Source organism: Cebus imitator, unplaced genomic scaffold, assembly GCF_001604975.1.
Source record: "Cebus imitator isolate Cc_AM_T3 unplaced genomic scaffold, Cebus_imitator-1.0 Scaffold99, whole genome shotgun sequence".
In the NCBI taxonomy this organism is placed as follows: domain Eukaryota; kingdom Metazoa; phylum Chordata; class Mammalia; order Primates; family Cebidae; genus Cebus; species Cebus imitator.
The window spans coordinates 4,112,288-4,140,093 of NW_016107414.1; the positions used below are offsets into that span (position 1 = coordinate 4,112,288).

General features: G+C 38.0%; 1 protein-coding gene across 1 annotated transcript in view; it reads right to left on the reverse strand.

Annotated features, from left to right (window-relative positions):
* DOK5 (docking protein 5) overlaps positions 1 to 27,806 on the reverse strand; it is a 174,980-nt gene that overhangs the window by 41,580 nt on the left and 105,594 nt on the right. The window contains exons 3-5 of the mRNA XM_017536600.2: positions 18,818 to 18,932; positions 18,610 to 18,729; positions 15,297 to 15,486 (exon numbers count right to left, since the gene is read on the reverse strand). Coding sequence (XP_017392089.1) covers positions 15,297 to 15,486; positions 18,610 to 18,729; positions 18,818 to 18,932 — 425 coding nt within the window. The remainder of the gene's footprint in view (positions 1 to 15,296; positions 15,487 to 18,609; positions 18,730 to 18,817; positions 18,933 to 27,806) is intronic.

Below are 27,806 nucleotides of genomic sequence, written 5' to 3' on the forward strand. Positions count from 1 at the left end.
AAAAAAAAAAAAAAAAAAAAAAAGAAGAAGAAGAAAAAGAAGAAGAAACAGAGAGAAAAATGATAGCTCTTTCAATAAGCTAATACAAACAACTAGCTCTTGAGGTTGATCATGTGATTTTAATTATTAAGTCATTTTAATACAAAGAAGATCTAAAACTGAAATTCAAGGCATTTTTAGTCTAGTCCCATTTCTTTCCTGAAGACGTCTTAAAATACTTAAACGCTTTCTGCTACTTCTTCCTTATTTAAGCCACCATACAAACTTGACTCTATTCTTGGCATGTAATTCCGTAAGGTTTTGTTTTTCATACATCTTTTGTCCATCAAATATGGAAATATTAATTTAAGAAGAGGAAGTAATCCTAATCAATTCTTTAAGAGGAGAAAGTGGCCTCTGGTTTCCCCTGGGGCAGAGGTCTCTGTATATTTATTTACTTCCTTAAATGCCAACCTTGGTTCCAGAAGTATTGAAGATACCTGCTACTCAGAAACACTAGTAGTATGACAGATTAATACCACACCTTGCATCTATGTTTCTCAAGCTTGGACAGTCTAGTGGCTTTCAAAGTGTTTATTAACTGCAACCAACCATAGAAAATATAATTTAGATTTTTAGCCAGTATACCTATCAATTTCTCTACTATCAATCTATAACATGGTAATATTTTCTATTCTATCTTATTTTTAATACTAGTGGTGGAATGCTTAATCTATATCATAACCCATTCATTTTACTCTTGGAAAATCACTCTTACCCAATGCCCACTTTGAAGAAACATAATACATCTATAACCTTTCTTTAATGACATTTAAGTCTTTAAATAAATATTGTAATAAAAAAACAAATGAAATCAAAACAACTATAGTACCAACATTCTTCTTTAATGTACATAGATTTCCCTCTCCTCTGCCTGAAGATCTGGCACACACACACACACACACACACACACACACACACCACTTACCACTAACAGGAAAGAATAGGAGATACAACCTCAAATTCCATTAGAGTTCAGTCAGAGAACATAAAGGTGCTCAAACCCACTATGACCTAGGGTAGCGGGAGTGCAGCTAGCAGAGAGCACAGGTTCCGTCTAAGCATAGTAGCCAGAAATCAGCCCTAATCAGGTGTCTACGTGGGGGAATGAGGAAATACGCGTCCAAGGTACTCACAGTTTCTGATTAAGAGAAGCAAGACATCTTGACTTTTATGTGAAGTCACATGAATTTTATATGTCAGCAACTTGTTTCATTTTGTCTTTAAGTTGTGAGTCAAAAGGCCTTGATCAACCAGATGTGGCCAAGGAATTACCAGTGTGCATTAAAGACACAAATTGCATTAAGAGCTCTAAATAGAACATAAAAGAGGCCTTTGGTGTAAATTGTTAAGACTTTTGCTCCTATTGCTCAAAGGCATCTGTCCTTCATTGGACAGCCTGGCCCATGAAGATGCTAATGACCACAAACTGACCTTCAGATGCTCTTCCATCTGGTGTCTTCAATACTCTACCCACAAGTTCTTTTATCTTATCCACCCCTCCCAATTGATGTGTTTGGAACTGTTTCATAAGCAGCTTTACAACACTCTAAAATGTTACTACAGGCCTCCATTAAAATCATATGATGGGCTAACTCCCCAAGGCAGTATGAAGAAAACAAACAAACCAAAAAAAAGGAAGGGAAAAGAAAGGCACATCAAACAGGTTAATGGTCTTACATAACCTCATACAGCAATGTCTGCTTCTCATCTCCAGAGAAAATGCAGCACAGAACAAAGATGTTCTAATGGCTTCACCCTTTAGCAGCATAGACAAGTCACCTGCTTTGACTTCCAATGGTCCCAATTCCTCCTTTCTCTTTACCCACTGATTTTTACCCTGGATGCTCTTCCTGTATCCAAAGTGGTCCCAACTGACCCAACACTCTGGACATTAATGAAAACCAGGGGATTGGAAACCCAGAGAACATAAAAAAGAGTTTACATTAGGCCTTTCTAATTTCCTCTGTGAAGATAAGGATTCAAATATAATAACATTGCTGCCATATAGATGCAGGTATAGTTTTCAGTTTCCCAGTAATTGCCTAAATGAAATGCCTGTCACTCCAAATCATGGATTATTCAATTATTCATGAATCCAGAGGGAACCATTAGCTCCGAAAACATTGGGAACCATTCATTGTTCCACACACCAAATACGTGTCAAGGCAACATAGTGGAATGCAGGAGCTTGAGCAGGGATTACCTGTCTGGCCTGGCATCTCACCGGCTCTGTGATCTACCGACAGCTATCTTGCCTGTCTAAATCTGCATTTTCATCTGTAAACAAATGTCATGCTAAGAACTCACCTAGATTTACTGCAAGTATTAAATAGGATATGCAGAGTACACAATTGTATTTTCAAGTAAAGGGAGCTTCTATTACTCCACCGGAATGTAAGCTCTCTGTAGACAGGGATTGTGTTCTCATCTATTCACAGCTTTTCCACTCATGCCTAGAGCACAGCTTGGTTTACATTTGGTGCTCAATACATAACTGTAGAATGAACTGTGAAGCAGAAGGCAGTGCTAGGAAAGGTGTAGCTGGGAACCTGACCCAGGCTTCCTTGAACAAATTTTACTGACACTGAGAATTCATTGAGTTACCCTGGGGTGGGGAGTGGCTTGAGAAAGAGGGTAGGAAAAACGGTCTTGACAGACAGAACTGCACATACAAAGCTTTTAGGTGGGACACAGGGAAGTGAAGCCAACATGTTGGGGAGGTGATGGGAGGAGAAGCTGCCTGTGGGGAGGAGGGCAAGTGGGCGGAGCACAAGTGGGTGGAGCACAAGTGGGCGGAGCACAAGTAGGTAGAGCACAAGTGGGCGGAGCACAAGTAGGTGGAGCACAAATGGGCGGAGCACAAGTGGGTGGAGCACAAGTGGGTGGAGCACAAGTGGGCGGAGCACAAGTGAGCGTGTGCTGGAACGATGGTCCTGGGTACTGTGAAGATTCAAGGCCCAGACACTACGGTTCACCCACACTGAGTACCCAACTTCAGAAATTCTGTTCTCTCTTCTTGCACGTAACATTTCACACCAACATATTTTATTAGAAAAATACTATTGGGGTTGAAATTATGGAAACTAAAATAAATTATCTCATGGTAGGCAGTATAAGTAAACATTTGAAATCAGTAGGCCAGTAAGTTTCATATTTTCTTGCTTTCAAGATGTATTCTGTGCACTGCCTCTCTGTGTCTCTCTTTCTCTGTGTGTGTGTGTGTGCGCGTGTGTGCGCGTGTGTGTGCGTGTGTGCGTGCGTGTGTGCGTGCGTGTGTGCGTGCGTGTGTGTGTGTGTCAAATATATGGACATTGCCAAAAGCAGAACACAATTTGACCGCAACGTGTATATTTAATGCAGACATTTCTTTCTCTCCACCCCTGCCAAGGCAGCTATTAAATCAATGTTGTATTTTACATTTACAATCACGTTATAACTGAAAGAATAAGGTACTTGTTACACCTACCAGAGACAAAGCATAACAGCTGCTGTGAAGGATATAAACATAGGCTTTCTCTTTGAGAAGCTTAGAATTAATTTGGAGAGACAAGATCTACATATGCAAAACGTTTAAGAATAATATCATGGTTGCATGAGCCATTCCGATGGGGCAATTGAAAAAGGAAATGTACAGTTGAGAAGAAGGGTGGGTGTCAGTGTGGGTAAAATGAAAATTTGGAATTCAAAAACCTGAGAGAAACAGATCCGAAGCACCTGACAGAGAGGGATATAAAATTAAAAGGGAAAAAAAACCTGCAGAATGTTTACTTTCGTCTGTGAAAGTGAGGTGAACTAAAAATGCAGTTTGAACAAGTGGAGTACAATCCCCTCCCCCCACCCCTGGGCTATAGCAATGCCAACAGCACTACGACAAGAATAAACACTTGCACAGACATGAAATGAAGAAACGAGAGGCTTAGCCCTGTGGGTTCTAGGAGCTTCATATTGAGGAAGAAATTAGGGAAGAATTTCTTTTTTCTTTTTTTTTTTTTTCTTGAGACAAAGTCTCACTCTGTCACCTGGGCTGGAGTGCAATGGTCCAATCTTGGCTCACTTCAACCTCTGCCTCCTGGGTTCAAGTGATTCTCCTGCCTTCAGCCTCCTGAGTAGCTGGGATTATAGGTGCCCGCCACCACATCTGGCTAATTTTTTTTTTTTTTTTTGTATTTTTAGTAGAGATGGAATTTCACCATGTTGGCCAGGCTGTGTTCAAACTTCTGACCTCAGGGCATCCACTCATCTTGGTCTCCCAAAGTGCTGGGATTTCTAAGGAGCTTGTCATGTAGACTTGATCTTAACTCTACTAAAGTCAGCAATACTGACACAGTCCCATCATTCTTTGTTATCAGGGCTGCCCTGAGCACTGTAGGACATTGAGCAGCATCCCTGGCCTCTGCTTACCAGATGCCAGTAGTACCCCATTGTCTGACAAGCAAACATGTCTCCAGACATTGACAAATGTCCCCAGCAGAAAAAAAATCATTGAAATAGACTAAAATGAGGACAAGGGAGAACCCAAGTAATGAGCACATGGTAAGAGGCATCATATACAGGGCGGCGTCTGAGTTTAAGGAACTGCTGCTTCCGTACAGGCTGGATGACAAGGACATTCCGCATTGTCTACCTTTGTTGTCTTTCCTGTTCCAATCACTGGCATTACTGCCTGGGTGATCTCAGCTTAAGATAAAGCAGCTGTTTATTCTCTTAGTGCCCCATGTGTGTGCTTGCTGGAGATCAGGGCAATCTGGCCCAATTGCTATTGCAATTGTTTTCCTAGCTCTTTCTGTGACTGCTAGGGTGAGAAATGGGAATCAGTGTAAGATAACAGACCATATATTACTTGCCACTTAGGCTTCTGAGCATGGGACAGCTGTCAACATCCATCATTCACATACAACTTGCATGATGGTTGTCAAATCTTTGTGCCACCTGTGTAATTGATTTTTAATGAACTTGCTTTATTTTCCTTGAATGAATCTATTTTTGTACGTTGGAATTATCACATCCATATCAAACCAGTATCCCCTGTTGTAAGTTGAAAGCGAGCTTAAAAAATACATTTAAAAAATTGCTATCAAACTCTGCTACATCCTCTTGCTGTCAAAGATCTAAGCTAGAAGTTTGCTCACTTTTTAGTGACACAAGTACATTAGAAAGTTTGAGAGATGTGTCAGACATGCAGCATCCAACTGAAATGTTTCTCCATTATTCAAGCAAAAGGATCAAAAAGTAAACTGAAAAGAAAATGACATTATCATTGTGAGACTCAGATTTATTTAACATTACCTCTACTGCCCAAAATCATGCCACAGTCTTGGAAACACAGGTCTAGTTCCTAGAGACCTGCTCCAGGTGACGTGGGGGTGATGTCTGGAAGATAAGAAGTCTCCGCCGGGCATGGTGGCTCATGCCTGTAATCCAAGCACTTTGGGAGGTCAAGGCAGGTGGATCAACTGAGGTCAGGAGCTAGAGACCAGCCTGGCCAACATGGTGAAACCCCGCCTCTATTAAAAATACAAAAATTAGCTTGGTGTAGTGGTGGGCACCTGTAATCTAGCTACTCGGGAGGCTGAGGCAAGAGAATTACTTAAACCCGGGAGACGGAGGTTGCAATGAGTCAAGATCACATCACTGCACTACATCCTGGGTGACAAACTGAAACTCTGTCTCAAAATAAAAAAAAAAGAAGTCTCAATCCCAGATCCCTCACATGATGCAATCATGACCTTGGATGGGTTCCTCCACTTCTCAAAGTCTCCGTGACTTCGTATTTCAAATATGAATAACGAGGTCACCGAAACCACACAGGATGGTGAGAGGTTGCGTTTTGTATTTAGCAAAGGATCCAGCACCAAATAAGCATTTAATTAGGATTTGTCCTTGTTGCTATCTTAACCCTTTAAAATGTCAAAGTCAAACAGAACAGGGTGCTCTGGAAAATCCTCATGAGAGAGGCACAACCACATCTTTGCCTTGAAGGCAATGTGGGTGACTGCACCCAGAACAGCAGTGGGGAAGCAGGAATGACTGAGATGAATGGGAATGGGATGTGTGTGCCTGGGAGAAAGAGTGATGTTGAGAGAAAAGGTGGCTGGGCACAATAAAATAAACCACTTCTTTGAGAATGAAAATATGAATTCAGAAATAGGAATCTCCCTCTAAGAAAAGAATCGGTATTAATTAAAGAAAAACTAGGATGCAAAAAATTGGGTGTTTTGTTTCTCCAGCTCCAGTGAAGGACACAGCGTTTGTGCTGGAGGATTAGCACACCTTACGAGATGTAAAGTTTGTTAGCTGGTGTGCAGGGTGAGGAGAACGGCCCCAGTGCAGGTTGTGCAGGGCCACACGGTGGCCTTCCTTCTGCCATTCCATCATCACTAGCACAGGTTTCCTAACAGCCAGAGTCCCCTCAAAGGTGCACAGAGACCTTTGCTATTGCCTTTAGACATAAATTCTAATACTTACTGTCTGGACTTGAGGGTTTGTGGAAAAACAAACAAAAGAATAAATTAACTACTATCTATAGTCATAGAACAATGCTATTATAACAGACAGTGGTTGCTTATTAAATGTATCTGTTCTTAATCACTTATGATGTACAGAGAGTCAAAGGAAGATCACTTTTTTCCATTTTTGTTTTCTGATGTGATCTAACTCCTTGTGTGAAGGAAGCATTTTCACACATTCTTCCTGCAATAGCAGTTTATAAGAAATGGGTTGGAATTAGCAGTGCTTTTTTAACAGTTCTGAACTCGAACACAATGTGTGGCTTTACTAATCCCTTGACAGGATGAGATGGCGGTTTAGTAAGTGGGGTAAACTGCTGAATGAGCCCTGAAGTTAACCTATCCAAAAGTGATCTGTGGGTCACCCTCAGCTCCAGTGCCCACTCCACACTTTTCTCTGCAGTCTTAGCTGCTCCTGGAGGGTCCCTAACACTTCCCTTTCCCTCTTAGCCCATATCCAATCTGACAGTAAATCCTTCCGGCTTTAGTTTAAAAACCTAGCATTATTTAACATTTAATACCATATTCACTGTTACTCACGTGCCTGCAGCCATTCCTGTCCCTCACAATGCCCTGTAACTGGTTTTAGCTTGAGAAAGTCTTAAAGAAAAAAAAGATTATGTCACTTCTTTGCCTAACACCTCTCCAGCTTAGAGAAGAATGCAATCTCGTCTAAAGACAGCCCTTTGCAAGGATCTCCTGCGAGGTCATCTTTGCCTACCTGGGAGAATTGGGCCAGACAGATAGGAACAATACGATTCAATTCAATATGATTCAGGTCATGTGATATCAGTCAGCCTGCAGACTGAGATCCACTACATGTGCCACCAATCAATCATGCCTACATAATGAAGCCCAATAAACTCTCTGTGAGTGGTGGCTCAGGGGTGTCTCCCAGGTTGTCAGTGTTCCATGCGTAATGTCCCATGTTGTCAGGAGGAAAGCAGCATGCCCCGATTCCACAGGGAGAAGAAAACAGGAGCCCCACACTTGGAACTTCTCTGGACTCCCTCCCATGCACTTCTTTGCTTGCTTGATTTCAATCTATATGCCCTGTTGTGATAAATCATAACTCTGAGTTGAATAGCTTTTGGTGAGTTCTGGGAGTCATTTTAGTGACTTTCTAAATCTTAGGGTAGTTTTAGAAACCCACAAACTTGCAACTGGTGTCAGAAATGAGAGCCATCTTGGGAACTATTTGCTCAAACTCTGTAGTTGTCCAACTCTACACAGCCCCTGATGGCTCCTGCTCAGACTAAGACTAAAAGCCAAATTCTTTACAACCACCTTCAAGAGCCACATAGCCTGACCCTGCTGCGAATGCCACGTATAGATTCCCATTCATTGATTCTTCTCAGACACATCAGCCTCCTGGCTCTTTGAATACTTTCTCTTCAGCATCTTCTTCCATCTTCCTTCTGGAAGGAATGCTCTTCCCCTAGATTCCTACATGGCTCACACTCTCACGTCTTAGCATGACTTAGTAAAGCCAGTCCTGCTCACTCTCTTTCAAACTGCACCCCTTCTTTGACACTGTCTATTGTCCTTCCCAACTTTACTTTTCATGGTGAGACTCAATCTAACCTCTATTTTACCTTTTAAAATGTTTGTTATTGTCTGTATCTCTCTCTCCTATTGAGTAAGTTGTACATTGTTTTCACTGCTAAAACTGCAGTGCTTAAAACCACACCAGGCATTAGGGTGCACTGGGTGAGTACTGCATGAAGGAAGGAATGATTCGTTTTTACTAGAACTTTCTAGAATTCCAAAATACCATCTCACATAAAGTAATCACAAACACCAGTGGGCCCTTACCTACATTAAAGATGACCACAGACAAGGTATGTTGCTGATTGCCTAATTTTGCCTCAAAGGTCAGAAGAAAGTCATCCTTTCTTTCAAGAATTTCACATGCTATTTAATAAAATCACAGAAGCTCCAAGGTGGATAGAGTCTAGATAACCTCCTTACAAAGGTGGCCTTGTCTTGCTTGTCTTCATACCTCTCACTTAACACAGTGTATGGTAGATAGAACACGTGCAACAATGAAACATCTATTAAGATGATTATTAAAGATGTTACTCTGTGGAGTAGAAAAGAAAACTCTTCCTTCCAATTTCCTACATGCCTCTACTATTGGAATATTTATAATGTGTGTATTATCTTTGTAACTGAAATTATTTTTTAGGAAAACACTAATGAATAATGAGTGGCTATTTAAATGACACAATGTTAGTTCCCCTTTTCTTACAAAAGAAGAGGATTTTACTTCTCCTGAGCAAACTTGTGTTAGTTCCGGCACATTTGTATTTTCATCATTATACTCAGCATAGTTGGGGGAGCTGAGCAGACTGTGTGGCTTAGTTGCTTTAAATTCTTCAATAAGGATAAGTGTATGCTCTGTAAAACATTCAGAAATGAGAGATTACTAAGAAGCTAATATTCAATAAGATAAATTGGGAATGTGTAGCTTTCAAATATTCAAATAGACATATATTTCAGATTTTCAAAAAGATAAGTAGAAAATATTCATAAGCAATCAAAACAATTGTCATTTTACCTTCAAACTCACCAATTAAAGGAGGTAATGACTTTTTTCTTGAATGAAAAGTTATTTCAACAATTAGGCTGGTTTTAGGGTGAAATATGCAAGAAACAAATTATTTTCTAAAGCTGTTCAGATGTCTTTATATCCAAATAAATAAAAATCTTTTTTAAAAATCACTTGTGAGCTCCATTTAAGGAAAAGTATTTGTATACGCAATTTGGATTTTCACCTATTTTTGGCATACCTAAAAGTTTCTCTTAAAACAATGTCAAAAGCACACAAGAGACTCTCTCTGGCTGGTAAAGAAAAGCACTCATGTGTGGTAATTATTTAGTATGCTCTGCCACATGTCACCTGAGCTTCTCTAGCTCCTGCAGGTGCGAAACCCAGGGTATTAATTTAAATCAGTCAGGAGGCAAGGCGAAGTCTGACACTGAAGCATGCTAACTCAGCAGCGAGCTGTACAGTTAACAGAGAAATGGACTGGACACCTGCCACCCTTCTCTACACAATCACATTGCAAGAATCATTCCAAGGGGGATGTTGCTGCAGTTAGAACTTCATGTCAATTGGAGCTTCAAATAAAAAATGAGTGCCCCTGCCCATCTGATGTGTCTCCGTGAGGCTTCAGGGCTTTGAAGTGGAAAGAAGCAAACAAAATACTAAAAAGGCTTCAAAATAAGCAGTATGTCTCTTAGTCCCCAAGATAAACTAATTGTTCTCTATCTCCCAGGGTAATTAATTGTGCAATTTCTTCTTATTAAAAAATTTTATACTTCAATTCTAAATTTCCTCAAAAAATAGAGAATATAGTCAGATTTTCTGAGACCAGGAGGAAAAGGAAAAAAACAGCATGCAGAAGACCCTAATGACCAGCACTATGATTTGCAAAGTGCTGCCCAGGAAAGATGAACAATCCTGGTTGTAGGTGCCTACACTCCAAACCAACAGAACATATGGGGGGTTCCAAAAAGTCAAGTCAAGCAAAGAACATTTACACATCAGTGCACAGCTCAGGAGGCAGATTTACATTACCAGTATCTTTGCAAGTCTGTGGCTTATTGACAGATGCCTTCCTCATATTGAGGCAGCTTCAGTGGGAAAGGATAACATGCTCACAAGATCATCCAAAATGGATTTAGCAAGCTTTGGTTACGTAAGCATGCTTTCTTTCCCATAGTTCTGTAGAAGTTAATGAATAACTAGGCTAACCTCCAGTAGAAGGTGAGCCTTCTTAGGAATCTACAGAGTTTGGAAGTGAAAGATCTGAGCATGAGTCCTGAATTTATCAGCCTTGTGTCTTTGGATGTCTTGCCATTGCCCAAGTTTTATTTTAAGATGGAAATAACTGTATCCCCTAGTTTAGATGATAATGAGTAGGTTAAATGAGATAATGAGCCTCTTAGCACAGAGGCTTTCATATAGTAAGGGCTCAATACATGTTATTGATGATTTCCAATGGCTCATATACCTGCTAGAGCAGGGTTTCTCAACCACGTGATTAGACCTGATAACCCTTTCTTATCAGGGACCATTCTGTGCAGTGTAGGATCTTTAGCAGCAACTCTGGCCCCTTTTTGTACTAGACGCCAGTAACACCCACTGCCCAAGTTATGACAATCAAAAATGTCTCCAGACATTATCAAATGTCCCCTGGGAGCAAAATCAGCTCTGGCTAAGAATCACCGCTCTGGAAATACCACTGTGAGTACAAATGCTAATTACAGTCAAGTAGCCTCCTGACCTTACTTGTTTTGAGCAATTATTAAATGCTATATTGTACATATTTCGTTAGTTTTTAAAAACCTCACCTCCACTCCTCTTCTGATGGCAACAGTACCTTCTTTGTGTCTTCAAAGAACCCTCCTCATTGTATTTGTACCCTGTGAGCTTTGTGTAAAGTGCGGTGCTTGACACATAGTATATATAATGGTCAGCAGATAGTAGTAGAGATACCTCTCTTCTGCTGAGATAGTGTGGGGAGATCTCGAAGCTCCTGAAAGTCACCATATGAGGCTGGAATGAACCTATTTTAGAAGAAACAGAACTGTCAAATGAAACCTAGGATCACCATTTGGACACTGAGCCAAGCCAAGGCTGAAGCCATCTCTACTCCTCAGACTTTGAGTTTATATAAGTCAATGAATTTCTTTTCAGTGCCAGTCTGGGTTGATACAACTGCCTAGTACCTGCCAGGCACTATTCCAGGTGACTTTACCTGTGCCTTTATTTAATCTTCATAGCAACCTTGTGAGATAAGTAATATATGTGTTCCCAATTTACAGGTGGCAATGAAAAGAAGCCCAGTGAGTTAGGTGACATATCCGTGTTCCCACAGCTAGTGACAGAACTGTAATTTTACTTCATTTCCTCCAACTTCCAGTTCAATTTATTACACATGTTCCACTACCAGCTTGGGTGGTGTGAAATGGGGCCACTGAGCAGGAATAACACTCAGTTCTAATTCTAAGAGAGGCTGAATATGAGCATAACTTTGTCCAAGAAAGACTCCCTGTGTTCTAGAGGATATTGCTAAGTGTTTGCAGATGCCTTTTGAATATGTGAAAACTATTTACTTAGATAGCTCCTGCTCACTTCTTGATGTGAGAGAGGGGGGAAATTATACTGGTTACTATAAAACTGCTTCATTTCAACATATCCAAAATTAGCCAAAGAAAAAATTATCTTCACTAATAAAGCAAGGCAGACATGAAAGCTTCATGCTTGGTGGAACACGAATTATCTTATCCTGAGCATCTTGATGGTAACTATAAAAATTCATCTTTATTTGAGTTTCAGGTAAAATATAAAATAGTAATTTTGCCTTGCATTGAACACTGTATCCCACAAGCCCAAGTTCTGCTCCGAAAGTAATCATCATAGAATTCCAAGAAAGGTTAAGAATTTTATCCAAGGTTAGCAGCTAGCAAAAACTAGAAATTACTCAGAGTCTCTCTAAATTCTGATTCAGTGCTTCGTATACTATGCCATGCTGTTTGAGAAATGAGTAAGATCCTAAGCACTCAGCTTCCACACTTTCCTTTCTGACCATTCAGTCTCAAGTTTGCACCAGCCCTGCAAAACATGACCAATGCATAAGAAATAATGCTATTCAAAATCAATACATATTCTATGTCCCTACAATATTGGAAGTATAACACTGAGTGACCTGGATTGTTAATATTATAGTCATCTAACCACTGGAGTTCTTGATGAAATATGCAAATGGACTGACCACAAAGGGGTCATCAAAGTCATGGAATAAAACACTTATGTCTTCCAAGTCAGCCTTTTGGTGAAAACCATTGAAATAATTCTGGGATTTATGTCACCAATATATCTTTTCATCCACCATTGTTTCACTTGAGCTGGTGCAATATCTCCCACATCCATATATCTGTCCCACTATCCTACTGTTCACAATGTGGTCAAAGTGACCTTTATAAAATACTAACACAATTACATCACATACACACGCACACCATATACACACATTTCATACACACACAGAGACTCGAACAAACATACCTGCCTTCAAATCTCAATGGTTTCCAACAGCACTTAGGAGAAATATTAACATCTTTTAAGTAATCACCTAAATCCCTAGCAGTTCTATTAGATTTCAATATAAATGAAGTAAATGTTTGCAAGATATGTATAGTATTCATTTTATACTTGGAAAATTAATAAGATAATATGTTTTTCAAGTTTAAAATAGATATGAGATACTAATAAAGTTTACTAAGGATTTGGTCTTCAAACACTACCATAAAAAGCTATATGCTTATTCTACTAATGTTTCCTGTAAATAGTAAATCAAAAAATGCTTTAAAAATATTAATAATTGAATAAGTACTGCCCAAAACAGATCCAAAGACTCTTGATCAATGCAGAATTATCTTACACATCAATTTGAAGTATGAATGGGGGTGATATGAGATGTACAGTCATAGAAAAGTCTATTTATATCATAAAACATTGTCTATACTTAGATTTCAATGGTTACAGTTAAGATATAAATAATTTCTGAGACACAAAGGGAAAAAGGTACCAACCTTACCAAAAAAATTATTAATTTTCTATAGGGATTTTCTTTTTTTTGAGACAAGGTCTCACTCTGTCACCCAAGGCTGGAGTGCAATGGCACGATCTTAGCTAACTGGAGTATCAACCTCCCAGGCTCAAGTCATCCTCCTACCTTGGTCTCTGGAGTAACTGAGACCACAGGTGTGTGCCACTATGCTTGGCTAATTTTTTTTTTCATTTAATTAGCTTTTATTTTTTTGTACCATATACCTAGTAATGAATAGGTATTCTTATTTTCCTTTTTAAAAAACTTCTGTTTTAAGTTCAGGGGTACATGTGCAGGATGTACAGGTTTGTTACATAGGTAAATTTGTGTCATGGTGGTTTATTGTACAGATTATTTCATCATGCAGGTATTAAACTTAGTATCCATTATTTATTTTCCTTGATCCTCTCCCTCTCCCATCCTCCACCTTCAGATAGGCCCCAGTGTATGTTGGTCCCTTCTACATATCCATGTGTTCTCATAATTTAGCTCTCACTTATAAGTGAGGACATGCAGTATTTGGTTTTCTGTTCCTATATTAGTTTGCTAAGGATAATGGCCTCCAGCTCCATCCATGTCCCTGCCAAGAACATGATCTCATTCTTTTTTATGGCTGCATAGTGTTCCATGGTGTATATGTATTAAATTTCTTTATCCAGTCTATCCTTGATGGGCATTTGGGTTGATTCCATAGTTTTTGCTCCTGTGAATAGTGCTATGATGAACATGCATGTGCATGTGTTTTTATAGCAGAGCAATTCTGGAGAGATAGGGTTTCCCTATGTTGCCCAGCCTGGTCTCAAACTCCTGGGCTCAGGCAATCCCCCCATCTTGGCCTCAAGAATTGCTTGGATTACAGGCATGAGCCACCATTCCTGGCCTGGGATTTTTCTTGTAAGAAGAATAAATAAGCAATTCTCACAAAATAAGAACGTTGCTTTAAACATTAAAGGTTTACTTTTTGTGATAACTTTTATAGTCTTTGGAAGATTTACCAACTTGTGTCTAGGTACTTAAACATAAAATAAACCAGAAAAGAGCTGTATAAAAAGTATAAAGTAAAAACCTTCCCAGATAGTTGTAAGAACATCCAATTGACCGTATTTCTGAAATGTAAATTTTAAATAATTGGGCTTTGATTAAAATGGAATGAACAGATTAGTCGGAGGTGACCACTACTGTTATCTATTCACATGGATTGGGGTGTTTAGAACTCCCGTTTTTACTTTCTTTCCATCGGGAATCACATTCCTGTTAGGAATGGCTGTCTGCTTTTACAAACAATTGTTGTTTAATACTTTCTATTTGAGTGTAATGTCGGACCATATACAGAAGAACTTACATTTCTTAAAATTTAGTCATTTAAAATTCTAAAATATAAAATTTATCTGCAGTGTTCCAAAATGAAGCCAAAATTCTGAGGGAAAAGTGAAGGACAAGGAAAATAGGATTCTGACTAGAGAAATGCTTTTGTAGATAGCAATCAACCCATATATTATTGGCACTATTTTATCTCTCCCAGATTAACCCCAAAAGAAAAAGAGAAAACCCTGAAAGTGCCTAGCAGGTATCACAAAGGGCAAGTTTTAGCATTAATCTCTTTCAATATTCATGGGGAATCCTTACACTGTAAGCCAAATAGATAAAACTCAAGAAATTGCAGCTGGTAAAAAGTCCACAGACCCTCATATTAATCCACCATGGTTAGCTCAGATGAGGAAATACATATGAAATAACAATATGGAAGTTTTCCAAAATCAAGAAGCTGGTCTCTGTTCAGCTTGACCCAGGAAATAGTACATTTTAAACATTTTTAACCTTGCTCGACTTCAGTTTGTGGTATGGAATCAAACTGTGTAATGAAATTTTCTATCATGTTTGTGAAGCATTAGAATCTTCCTCAGGGAAAGAGCCATGTTGAATATGTAAATATTTACAGGACCCCTCATATTACATAATCGCAACTCTGAATTTCTTCAAGTATACTTCAGTTGGGTATCATGTATAAACCTACCACCTCATATGATACAAGCCTGGTAAAAATGAACAACAACAACAAAAAAAAAAAAAAAAAAAAAAAAAAAAAAAAAGAAAAAGAAAAATAGTCATTAAAAGTAATTAAACTCACCTCCCTGCCTCAAAAGTGAACCACGTAGTATCACGTCCATACCGCCGCAAGGCGCTTAGCGGCCAAGAGATGAGTTTGACTCTGGGATTCTGGACGTCCCAAAGACAGATATACTCATATGTAATCTGCAAGGCACATTCGCCATGTACATCTAAGTTAGGAGATGGCATCAAATACACATTGAATCTCTCTGGGAGAAAAACAAAAGGTTAGTCTAAAATCCCCAGGAATAAAACATCAAAGACATTGTAGGAACATAGAGGCATTTAAAAACAATTCAAGTTAATATTCTAGATTTCAGTTGCATTTTCAAAAAGATAAACCTTTTCCATAAAATAACAGACCCAGAAAATGATTTCTTAAATGCAGACCCTATTAAGTAACATAATAATGATACAGCCTGTCAACATACACTAAGCGCTGTTTACATGAGCAAAGACCAATTTTAGAATTTTTAAATTTGCATAATAAAAAATGTGTATGCCAATAAAAGACTAAAGCAATGAAACCATTAAAAGCAATTTTTTTTTTCCTGCAAAGAAGACATTAACTAGATCCACACTTTTGTGCTCACAAAAGATGCAGTTGGAAAACAATTATGTCATGGTTTCATGATATTAAAGTTAAGTTAATCAACTTGTAATTTCTATAACTAAATGAATAAAACTGTATCCCAAATTATTTAAATAAAGATCCACAGTAATACTATGCACTTAACTGGCCAACAATTTGGGGAAATGCCAATACATATATTTGAACTAGTTTTAACATAGAGCTTTCTTTAGCCAAATACTGGAAAGAAATATTCATTTCATATTTAGATAATTGCTAAAATGCAACCAAGATTATTCTCCATAAACTGCTTGGCTGATTACTGCAATCTAATTTTCATCCCTGCAGATACAGGGATGTTTTTGTTATAATACCATATTTCTGTTAAATTTCTGGAAAATTCATTAAGAAGTATTAGAGTCAAAGTTTTTAAGTGAACCATGAATAAAAATATTACTATTGCAAGTATTTTCCACCTATGCATCATTTTGGTAGACTGCCTACATCTGCCATTGTGACATTAACAATTGTATATTAGCAGTATTCTAAATACATTGTTTTATAATAAAATAGTCATTTGAATTTTCATAGATTTTAGTTGAATTAAGTAAATACTAATGCCGAGATTGTGTTCATGAAATGTTCCGCCATCTACTATTCAAAAATTTTAAATTATTTTATACTTTCAATAAGCAAATATTTGTTGATTTCTAGTAACTCTTTAAAAATGTATATATTCTAATTGAGCATATTCCTCCTGTGACAGTTCCAAGTAAGAACGACTGTCTATATTAAGTAAAAAGAGAGACCATTATCAATTTATTTGCTTAGAAGTTCTATAAGTCCTGCCTCACCCAAGAATAATAACAGGGAAGAAGTAGGGAAAAAAATTAATAAAATTTTAAAAAGAATAACATTAATAGTGATGGAGTGTCCATTTTAATTGCAATCACTTGAAGTCATACTAATTAACATTGTAAAGGGCCTGAGAGGGCATAATTGAATTTATAATAATCCCTGATACTTGTAGACCAGAGGTACTGTTTCCATTTAACAGAAGAGGAAACTGAGGCACAGAAAATTGACATGAAAAAGGTATCTCCTAAGCACTGCCAATTCTTAAATTCAGATTGTGATGCTGTCAGGGTACTACTTCCCAGATATAAATCTGTGAAAAGTGCTGATCTGACCACTCGGGGTGAAAAAAAGAATAGTAATCAAAACCTGCCAGTTTTCTTTATGCTTGGCTCCCAGGTATCCTCTCTGCCTGGGGCATCCTGATTTAGTGAACCAGAGAAGGAGCAGTGTAGGGATTAGTTGTGTGACCCCATCAATAACTTAATTTCTATGTAGCTCAATTTTCCAATCTACAAAGAGGTTCCTCCGAATTATGCAGCACTTCTAGGTCTCAGTCAATAACACCTCTGCGGAGATGGGTTATGGTAGACATGGTGCCTCTTAAACAGTCACAGAGTGTAAATGTGTCATGAAGACAGAGTTCTGGTTGGGAGGGACAGCATTTTTTTACTAACATTGGAGTGTGCACCAACAGAAAGTCAGTACAATTCTGTCTCTGCCACGTCCATAATCAGACCAGATGACCACAGTCCTTTCCAAGCTGACATGCCCTCACAGATCAAGTCAGCCAGCTAAAGCAGAACTCTGCGATCTGATCTACCTTGTCCCTAGGCTCAGCTGTTAGGGGACAAAGAAATGATTCCTCACTTCCAGGTTTGTTCTGCAAGTCAACATTGATTTTTGCCAAAGTGTTTGTGAATATTTTGGTCATTATTATTTTAAATGATTTATTCCCAGATTGAGTGCTGAGCTGAGTCAGCTCAGGTGTTTCAATAAAATATATATTTTTTTAATTACAGATTTTTAGATGGGTTTAAATTTGATGAAATATTCATGAAGTTTGAAGTATACTGAAAGCATTGGAAAGCTGTTGCTAACATTTTAAGTGAAAAAGCCAAGACCAAAAAATGCCCATGACATTTTAAAATCTGTGCACTGCAAATATGAGCCCAATGATACAGTCTAGAATCAAACACCAGTGAGTTAACACAATTGGAGCAAGGTCTTTAGTTCCTCTTAATTTTAGTTTCCTCATCTGCAAAACGAAGGGAGTAATTATACCTATATTATAGGGCTGCTGTGAAATGTATAATAAATAATCTGAGATGAATGGATCATCTTCCACCAAACTGGCACATAACAGGTTCCCAAAAATTTCAAACTGATATTATTAATGTAGATATATTCATTTTATGAATTGGAAAAAAAATAAGAAAAAAATACACTGAAATGTTAAGACAGGTTGTGAATTTAGATAAAAGGTGGTTTTATTTATTTCTTTATACGTTATTTATTATTTTGAGATGGAGTCTCGCTCTGTCACCCAGACTGGGGTGTAGTGGCACGATCTCTGCTCACTGTAACCTCTGCCTCCCGGGTTCAAGTGATTCTCCTGCCTCCCAAATAGCTGGGACTTCAGGCACGTGCCACCATGCCCAGCTAATTTTTGTATTTTTAGTAGGGGTGGGGTTTCACCAGGCTGGTTTCAAACTCCTGACCTCATGATCCGCCCATCTCTGCCTCCCAAAGTGCTGGGATTACAGGCATGAGCCACCGTGCCCCGCCCTATTTCCTTATACATTTTTATACCCCCAAAACTTTACGTAATGAAGATGTCCTATGTTTCATTATATAAAAGCATAAGCAGTTTTGAAAGAGAGAGAAGAGAATTTTCTTTACATACCACTCTGTTCTCTTTCAACCCCAGTGGCCAGTAAGTCAGGCTCTCCAAGGCTGATGTCATTGATCCGTGTTCCTACACACTCCATCTGGAGTACTTTGCACCACTCATCGGCCTCAAGATCTGTGGAAATGTCCAAAAGATTAATCTGTGTGTCCAGCACCCACTCAGAATCTAAAAGCAAAAGCCCGCAGCCCTGCCGGAGACAAACCTGATTCACAAGCGAAAGTCTTGGAAGTATCGTCATTGAAATAAATCCCTATGGCATGTTTCTTGGTGCTCTTTGGCAATCGAGCTACGTTCTTCACATTGTTGAGTTCTGTGACCTGAAAATGAACAATCAGAAGTTTGATCCACGCCCTGAATGAATGTCTCCAGTATACAACACCAAAAGTGAGGCACAGAAATCAGTATGGCACATCACAGCTGCACACAAGCTGTTGAAAAGTGCCTACTATCTGAAAGCTAAGATGTATTTAAGGGAATTTAGAGTGATCTGTAACACACAGCAAGGATGGTTAACAAATTATCTTACTTATTAAATTTTTGGAAGTGTGTTATGTGGAACAGGCTTAAAACTTCACAGAGGTAGAACATTTTAGTTTTTCTTCTTTCGTGAGTTTTTTTTTTTTTTTCTTTCCCCGGCATAGCTCAGCCGGGTTCAAAACTTTCTTGAGTTCTTCTAATCCTCTCAAAGACTCCACCTGATCAATAGTTCTTATGTCTGTTTCAGTCACTGTGGACAGCCTTCTTTCTCAGCCAACTGCAAAAGCCTCTAAATATTCCATTCCCCCAGAGCACTCCTCATGTAGTGTCTTAAACACATCAAACAAAGGAAGAGAAGGGAAGAGTGGTCCAATTCATTACTAGATTATTCCACTCTTGGCCAGTCAGATATAGAGCATCAGGAGTCTCAAAAATCACCCCTGACTTGAGGTCCAAATCATAGTCAGTGCATAATGAATTTGGTTTTCCAAATATTTTCCCACTGTCTCTGATTTATTCCTAGCTCCTTGATGGTCATGGGGCCTCTGTTTTAGACTCTGAGAACACTACCCAGTGCCACTGCGTTACTAGCAGAAAGGAAAGCTGTCCCCACTGGACAGTCTCTCTCTCCCATAATCCCTTGACTCTTTAACACTTTTGTAAACCCTTCCCTGCCCACGAAGTGTCTTGGCTCATTGTGTTTCCACAGTGGTCGTCCCTCCTCCAGTTACATCCACATCCTCGGCTGCGCTGGAGGTTTGGACTATTTGGGTCGTGCCTGAGAGAAGGCTTAGGTGGCTTCAGGGTTAAGTATTTACAAGATCAATAGCCTTTCACACTGACAAGTTTAACCTCCCTTTCGTATATCTCTTTTGTGCTGTTATACAAAAGAATCTGCTTTCCATCCATCTTTGCCTGCACTGATGCTGTACTGTTTCTCTCATCTATTACTCTAAATTCAATAAATGCCTAGCTCAAGAAGTAGGTGGGAAAAGAAATATCTGCCACACACACACTAATCTGATTATTTCATTTCTCTGCTACTTAACCTCCATCAGCCCTTTTTATAGTATAAATGCAAATTTCTTAGCATGAAATAGTCACACCACCGCTCCTCAAATGCTGCCCAGACCAGTCATGTCAGTGACTCAGCACCATGTATCTTATTCTCCAACTATACCAAGTTCCACAGAGCTCACCAAATACAACTGTTGATTTATTATTATTTTTTTGCCACTACCCCAATTCAAGCCACTAACATCTTGTCACAACTACCTATTGGTCTTTCCACTTCCACTTTAATCCCCATTAATGCATGCTGCACATAGCAGATTGTGTTTTTCAGAACGTAAGTCTTGAAACATTTCTATGCATAAACAGAACATTTCAATGAGTTCCCATTGCCCTTGGGACAAAAGTCTGCCTCCTTGGAATGACCACGAGGAACCCCTGTGGTCTCCCCCATGCTATCTCAACAGTGTCCTCTCTGTACCTTTCCCATGTGCTCTGTGTCTCAGCCACAGTGGACTTTGTTCAGTTCCCAGAAGACACTACAGTCCTCCTGGCACAGAGCCTTCTCTGCCTCTTCTTACCTCACTCCCATTCCCACATGGGTCTCAGTTTAAATCTCAGTTACCCACAGAGGTCCTACTGGATAGCTCCCATCCTAACACCTAGTCAGTCTCAAGGCTATATCATCCAATGATGACCTACACCTTTCCTATGGGCTATTGGTTTCACACCCATCTTGCCTAAAAAGTGAGAGTTACATAGAGCAGGGATATTATTTTTATTTTTATTTTTTTCCTCATCATTGTGTTACAGAGCCCCTCACATAGTGAGAACTCAATAATTATATGTGGATTATATGAATGAAAGACCCAACTCATCCATAAATTTATTCGTATGATGCTTCTGGAAGGCAAATACCTCTCTCTCTCCTGCTTCTTTTCTCCAGGGAAATTCCATTTTTCCCTTAAGATCCACTTCCTCTGGGAAACATGCCGTGACCTTAGTGTCAACTAACTATTCTCTTTCCTATGTTCTCAGGTATGCTACAGAAAACTCTATTATCTGTTGTTCTTAATCTGTTTCTCTCTCCAGCTCCCAGATAGACTTGAGTTGCCCAGCAGTGACCTACTGAAGGGCCAAATCAATGAAAACAATCATACTGAGGCCAACATGCATTGGTCCCCCACACATATGCCACATAACATGCTTAGATTGTTTTGTTTTGTTGTTTTTTGTTTGTTTGTTTTTGAGATGGAGTCTCTCTCTGTCGCCCAGGCTGATCTTGTCTCACTGCAACCTCCACCTCCCAGGTTCAAGTAATTCTCCTGCCTCAGCCTCCCAAGTAGCTAGGATTACAGGTGCATGCCAGCATGCTCGGCTAATTTTTTTGTATTTTTAGTAGAGACTGGGTTTCACCATGTTGGTTGGCCAGGCTGGTCTTAAACTCTAAACCTCAAGTGATCTGCCCACCTCAGCCTCCCAAAGTGCTGGGATTACAGGCATGAGCCACCGCTCTCAGCCAGGCCAGCATTTTTATAGAGAATATCTCATTTGATCCTCATAAAAACTCTGTGAAATAAGTATTATTATTATCACCATTTTACTGATGAGGAAACTAGGCTGCAAAAGGTTAAAGTCATACAACCAAGTTCACAGCTTAAACATATGAAGCAAACTGACCCTAAGGCCCAGACATTTAACTCATCTGAAATAATAATGACTAACCAAAAACTTTCAACGAGAGGATCTTTAGCCCCTGAACGCCACCTCTCATTTTAAGACCTTCTTCTTTTCAATATGGTTAGAAATTGAGGTGGAAGTAGACCTCAATTTCTGTGCTAGCTTTATTCTGACACTCTAGAGAGACACTATTTAAGAGTAGTCCACCCCAGCCTGAAACACAGCAACAACTTTGAAACACGTGACTTCATTACATACCCATTAAGGGCAAAGAGGAAGAGACAGTCACCTGAAATAGTCAGGAAATGTAGAGGGAATTGTATGAGTCAGAACACAATTACCCATTTAGGAAATTGGTTTAGGAAATCAGCAACTGAACACCCCTGCTCAGGAGAAGCAAGTGACTGTTCCCAGAGCAGACAGGGTCATAATTTTATTGGTCAAAGGACAATCAGGTTTCAAAGCAACTGTCTCTGTCTCTACCGCAGAACTATACCTCAGTGAGCATGTGTGTGCGCGCACACACACACACACACACACACACACAATACACAAGCCTTGCAATCTACACTAATTCATAATGTCATAATGGAAACTTCCTCAAGGTACATGCTAAAGTAATAATTATGATAACTAAATTTTGCAGAGATATTTACAAGTCATATAAGACTTTTCCAAGATGTATTGATTGCCACTACCATTCCATTTTGCAAATGATAAAACCAAGGCAAGACAGAACAGTCCTCTTAAAAAGAAATCTGCCTTACAAGATACGCTAAATGATGTCCTTCAAGTTGAAATGAAAGGACACCAGATAGTAACATGAAAGCAAATGAAAATATATAACTTAGTGGTAAAGGTGTGTGTGCGTGTGTGTGTGTGTGTGTGTACACATACACAAATACATATTGTAGTACTATAACACTGTATTACATGTAACATTACAAATATATAAACAGCTTTTAATTTTGATACAGAAATGAAAAAAGTATAAAAACTATAAAATTATGTTAATAGATACATAATATAAAAAGATGTAATTTGTTATAACAATAATATAAAGAGCCTAGTGGAATAGCACCATTTTTGTATGTGATTGAAGTCAAATTGTTATCATCTTAAAATAGATGATCATAACTATCAAATGAGTTACATAAGCCCCACAGCAACCAGAAGGAAATACCTATAGGAGGCACACAAAAGAAAATGAGACAGGAATGAAAATTGGACCCTAAAAATTTTTTTAAATCACAAATAAGATAGCAAGAGAAAAAGATAAAGACAAAAGAGCTAAACAGAAGACAGAAAACAATAAAATGATAAAAGTAAGTAATTTCCTATCAATAGTTATTTATTTATTTATTATTTTTTAAACAGAGGCTAACTCTGCCACCCAGGCTGGAGTGCAGTGGTGTGATCGCGACTCACTGCAATCTCTGCCTCCTGGGTTCAAGTGATTCCCTGCCTCAGTCTCCCAAGCAGCTGGGACTACAGGTCTGCACCACCATGCCTAATTTTTTTATTTTTGTATTTTTAGTAGAGACAGGGTTTTGCCATGTTGATCATGCTAGTCTTGAACTCCTGACCTCAAGTGAGCCACTCACCTTAGCTTCCCAGAGTGCTAGGATTACAGGTATGAGCCACCATGCCTGGTTCAGTAATTACTTTAAGTGGAAACAGATTAAACTGCCCTATCAAAAGAAAAATTAAAAACCAGGTCCAATTATATGCTGCCTACAGAAGACTCGCTTTAGATTTAAGGACACACACAGGCTGAGAGTGAAAGGATGGAAAAAGATAACCCATATAAACAGCAATCAAAAGAAGAGTTGGGGTGGCAATACTTAGATAAAATAGGCTTTAAGTTAAAAACTATCATGAGAGACAAAGAAGGACACTACAATGATAAAAAGGTGAACTCACCAGTAAAATACAGCAATTATAATATATATGTATCCCATACTAGAGCAACTATATCAAGCAAACACTGATTGATAGAATTGAAGAGAGAAAAAGAAAGCAACATAATAATAGTAGGAGATTTCAATACCCCATTTTCAATAATGGATAGGACATCCAAATGGAATATGAATGAGAAAACAGAGTGCTTGAACAATACTGAAGACCAATTAAACTTGACAGACAACTACAGCCAATAGCCGCAGAATATACTTTCTTCTTAAGTGCACATAGGAGAGATCGTGTGTTAGGTAACAAAACAAGTCTTAACGAATTTAAGTATCTTTCCCAACCACAATAGAATAAAACTAAAAAACAATAACAGAATTAAGTATCTTTTCCAACCACCAAGGAATAAAACTGAAAAACAACAGAAGGAAAACTGAAAAAAAATCACAGTATGTGGAAATTAAACAGCACAATCTTGAACAACCAATAGATTACAGAAGGAATCAAAAGGGAAATTGGAGAATATCCTGGGCTGAATGAAAACAAATACATAGCATACTAAAATTTGTGTGAAGTAGCAAAATCGGTATTAAGAAAGAAGATTATAATGGTAAATGCCTACAATAAAAAAGTCGAGAGACCTCACATAAACAACCTAAATTTACACCCCAAGGAACTAGGAACAGAGCAAACTATGCCCAAAGTAGGAAGAAGAAAGGAAATGGTAAAAATTAGGTTAGAACTAAGTGAAATGGAGAATAGAAAAGTACTAGGACAAAACGGTGAAACCAAGAATTGATTTTTTGAAAAATCAATGAAATCGACAAACAGGTAAGTTAAGAAAAATACGTGAAGACTCTAATCAGAAATGAAAGGAGATACTACAACTGATGCCACAGAAACGAAAAGGACAATAAGACTACCATGAACAATGATACACCAAGAAAAAGTCAACAGCTTGGATAACCTAGAAAAGATTGATAAATTTCTGGAAATATACAACCTATCTCGACTGAATCATGAAGAAACAGAAACCTGGAACAAATGTGTAACTATTATTAAGGGAGTCAATAATTAATCATACGTCTTCCAACAAAGAAATACACAGGATCAGATGGATTTACTGTTGTATTCTACCAAACATTTAAAGAAGAAGTAATGCAAATTCTTCTTAACCTAACACTTTCAAATTCATTGTGTGAGGCCATCATTACTGTGATATCAAAGCCAGATGACACTACAAGAAAAGAAAAATACAGGCCAATATCATTGATGAATATAGATGCAAATTTCTCAACAAAATACTAGCAAACTGAATTCAGCAGCATATTAAATGGATAATGTATGATGATCTAGTGGGATTTATCTCTCAGATGCAAGGGTTCTACATAGCAAGATAGATCAACTGATACACCACATTAACAGAAGAATGGATGAAAGGTATATCATCACCTCAACAGATGTAGCAAAAGCATTTGACAAATTTCAATACATTTCATGATAAAAACATTCAACAAAATAGGAATAAAGAAAAATTACTTCAACATGATGAAGACCATATATAAATGGTTCTTATATAACATCATACTCAATGGTGAAAAACAGAAACTTTTTTTTTCCTAAGATCAGGAGCAAGGCAAAAGGTGCCACTGTCACCACATTTATTCAACAAGGTAATAGAATTCCTAGCTAGAGCAATTAGACAAGAAAGAGAAGTAGAAGGCATCAATATCTGAAGGGAAGAAGTAAAATTATCTCCATTTGCTGATGACATCATTTTATATGTAGAAAACCCTAAAGATTCTACCCAAACACAAAAAGTTAGAATAAACAAATTCAGCAAAATTGCACAATACAAAATCAACATGCAAAAATCAGTTGTATTTCCATACACTAATAATAAACAATTGCAAAATAAAATTAAGAAAATAGTATCATTTCCTATTGCATCAAACAAAAACACAAAATATTTAGGAATATACTTAACCAAGTAGGTAAAATATTTGTTCACTGAAAACTAGAAAACACTGAAGAAATTAATTTCAGATAAATGGAATTGCATTCTGTTTTTATAGATTGAAAGACTTAATATTGTTAAAAATTCCCATACTATCTAATCTACAGATTCAATGTAATCTCTACCAAAATCCCAGTGGCTTTTCTTTTTCAGAAATAGGAAAACCAATGCTAAAATTCATATGAAAACACAAAGAACCTTATATATTCAAAACAATCTTAACATAAAAGAACAAAGCCAGGCTTGCTTCAAAATATACTACAAAGCTACAATAATCCAAATAATATGGTACTGGCACATAGGCGAACATATATGCACATGGAACAAAAAGAGATCCAGGAAATAAATTGATGTTTATACAATAAAATGGTCTTTCACAAGGGTGCCAAGTTTACATAATGTGAAAATGATTTTCATCACTTTCAACAAACGATGCTACAAAAATAATGAAATTTTACCGTTAATTCACCATAAACAAAAATCAATTCATAATGGATTAGAGACTTGAATCTAAGATCTGAAGCTATAAAACTTTTAGAATAAAACAGGGGGAAAAACCTTTATGACAGTGGTCCTGACAATGATTTCTTGGATATGAGACCCAAAGAGCAGGCAATGAAAGCAAATACAGGTAAGTAGAAATACATCTAACTAAAAAGTTTACACATAGAAAAGAAACAACAGGCTGGGCGCGGTGGCTCACGCCTGTAATCCCAGCACTTTGGGAGGCCGAGGCGGGTGGATCACGAGGTCAAGAGATCAAGACCATCCTGGTCAACATGGTGAAACCCCGTCTCTACTAAAACTACAAAAAATTAGCTGGGCATGGTGGCGTGTGCCTGTAATCCCAGCTACTCAGGAGGCTGAGGCAGGAGAAAACTCTGTCTCAAAAAAAAAAAAAAAAAAAAGAAAGAAACAGCAGAGTGAAAAGGCAATCTACAGCATGAGAAAAATATCTATAAACTATATACTTGATAAGGGGTTAATGGCCAAAATATACAAAAAATATGTAGCAAAAATAATAAAAAAATAAATAAGCCAATTTTAATAAGACAAATGTCTATTCAATAATAGACATTTCTCCAAAGAAGACATACACTGACCAATAGATACATGAGAAGAATCTCAATGTCACTAATCAGAAAAAGACAAATGAAAATGATAACCACAACCTCATAGCTCAAAGGATGGTTATTATCAGAAAAAAACACCCCACAAACCTAAAAGATAACAAGTGTTAGTAAGGTTGTGGAGACATTGGAACCTTTATGCATTTTTGATGGGAATGTAAAAAGGTGCAGCCACTTATGGAAAAAGTGTGGAGGTTCCTTAAAAAGTTAGAAACAGACTACCATAGGATTCAGTAATCCTGCGTCCGAGTTTTTATTCAAAAGAATTGAAAACAAGGTCTTGAAGAAATCTTTTCACTTCCATGTTCATGGCAGCATTATTCACAATAGTCAAAACAGGGAAACAACCTAACTATCCATTGACAGATAAATGGATAAAGAAAATGTGATATATGCATACAATACACTATTATTCCACCCTAAAAAAGAAGGAAATTCTGTCATATGCTCCAACATGAATGAACCTTGAAAACATTATGCTATGTGAAGTAAGACAATCACAAAAGGACAAATACTGCATGGTTACCACTTATATGAGGTTATCTAAAGTAGCTAAGCTCATAGAAGCAGAAAATAGGATGGTGTTCCAGGGGCTGGAAAGAGAGGGGAATAGGAAGTTGCTGTTTAATGAATATAGAATTCTAGTCACACATGATAAAAAAAAAAAAAAAAGCCCTGGAAATCTGCTGTAAAACAATGTACATGTAATTAACAATACTGCACTATACACTTAAGAGTTTGTTAAGTGGGTAGATCTTCTGTGTTTTTTAACCACTTGGTCCACCCCCCTGCCAACACACACACACACACACACACACACACACACACGCACACTTGTAGGCAGCAAACGATATCCAGAATTTTAAAATATTATTTTCTATCCATTGTATTTTTTCTTGTTAATTTCTATTCATGGCAAATAATACTTTTCTTGTATTAATGGTAATATGGTAATAATAAAGATTTCT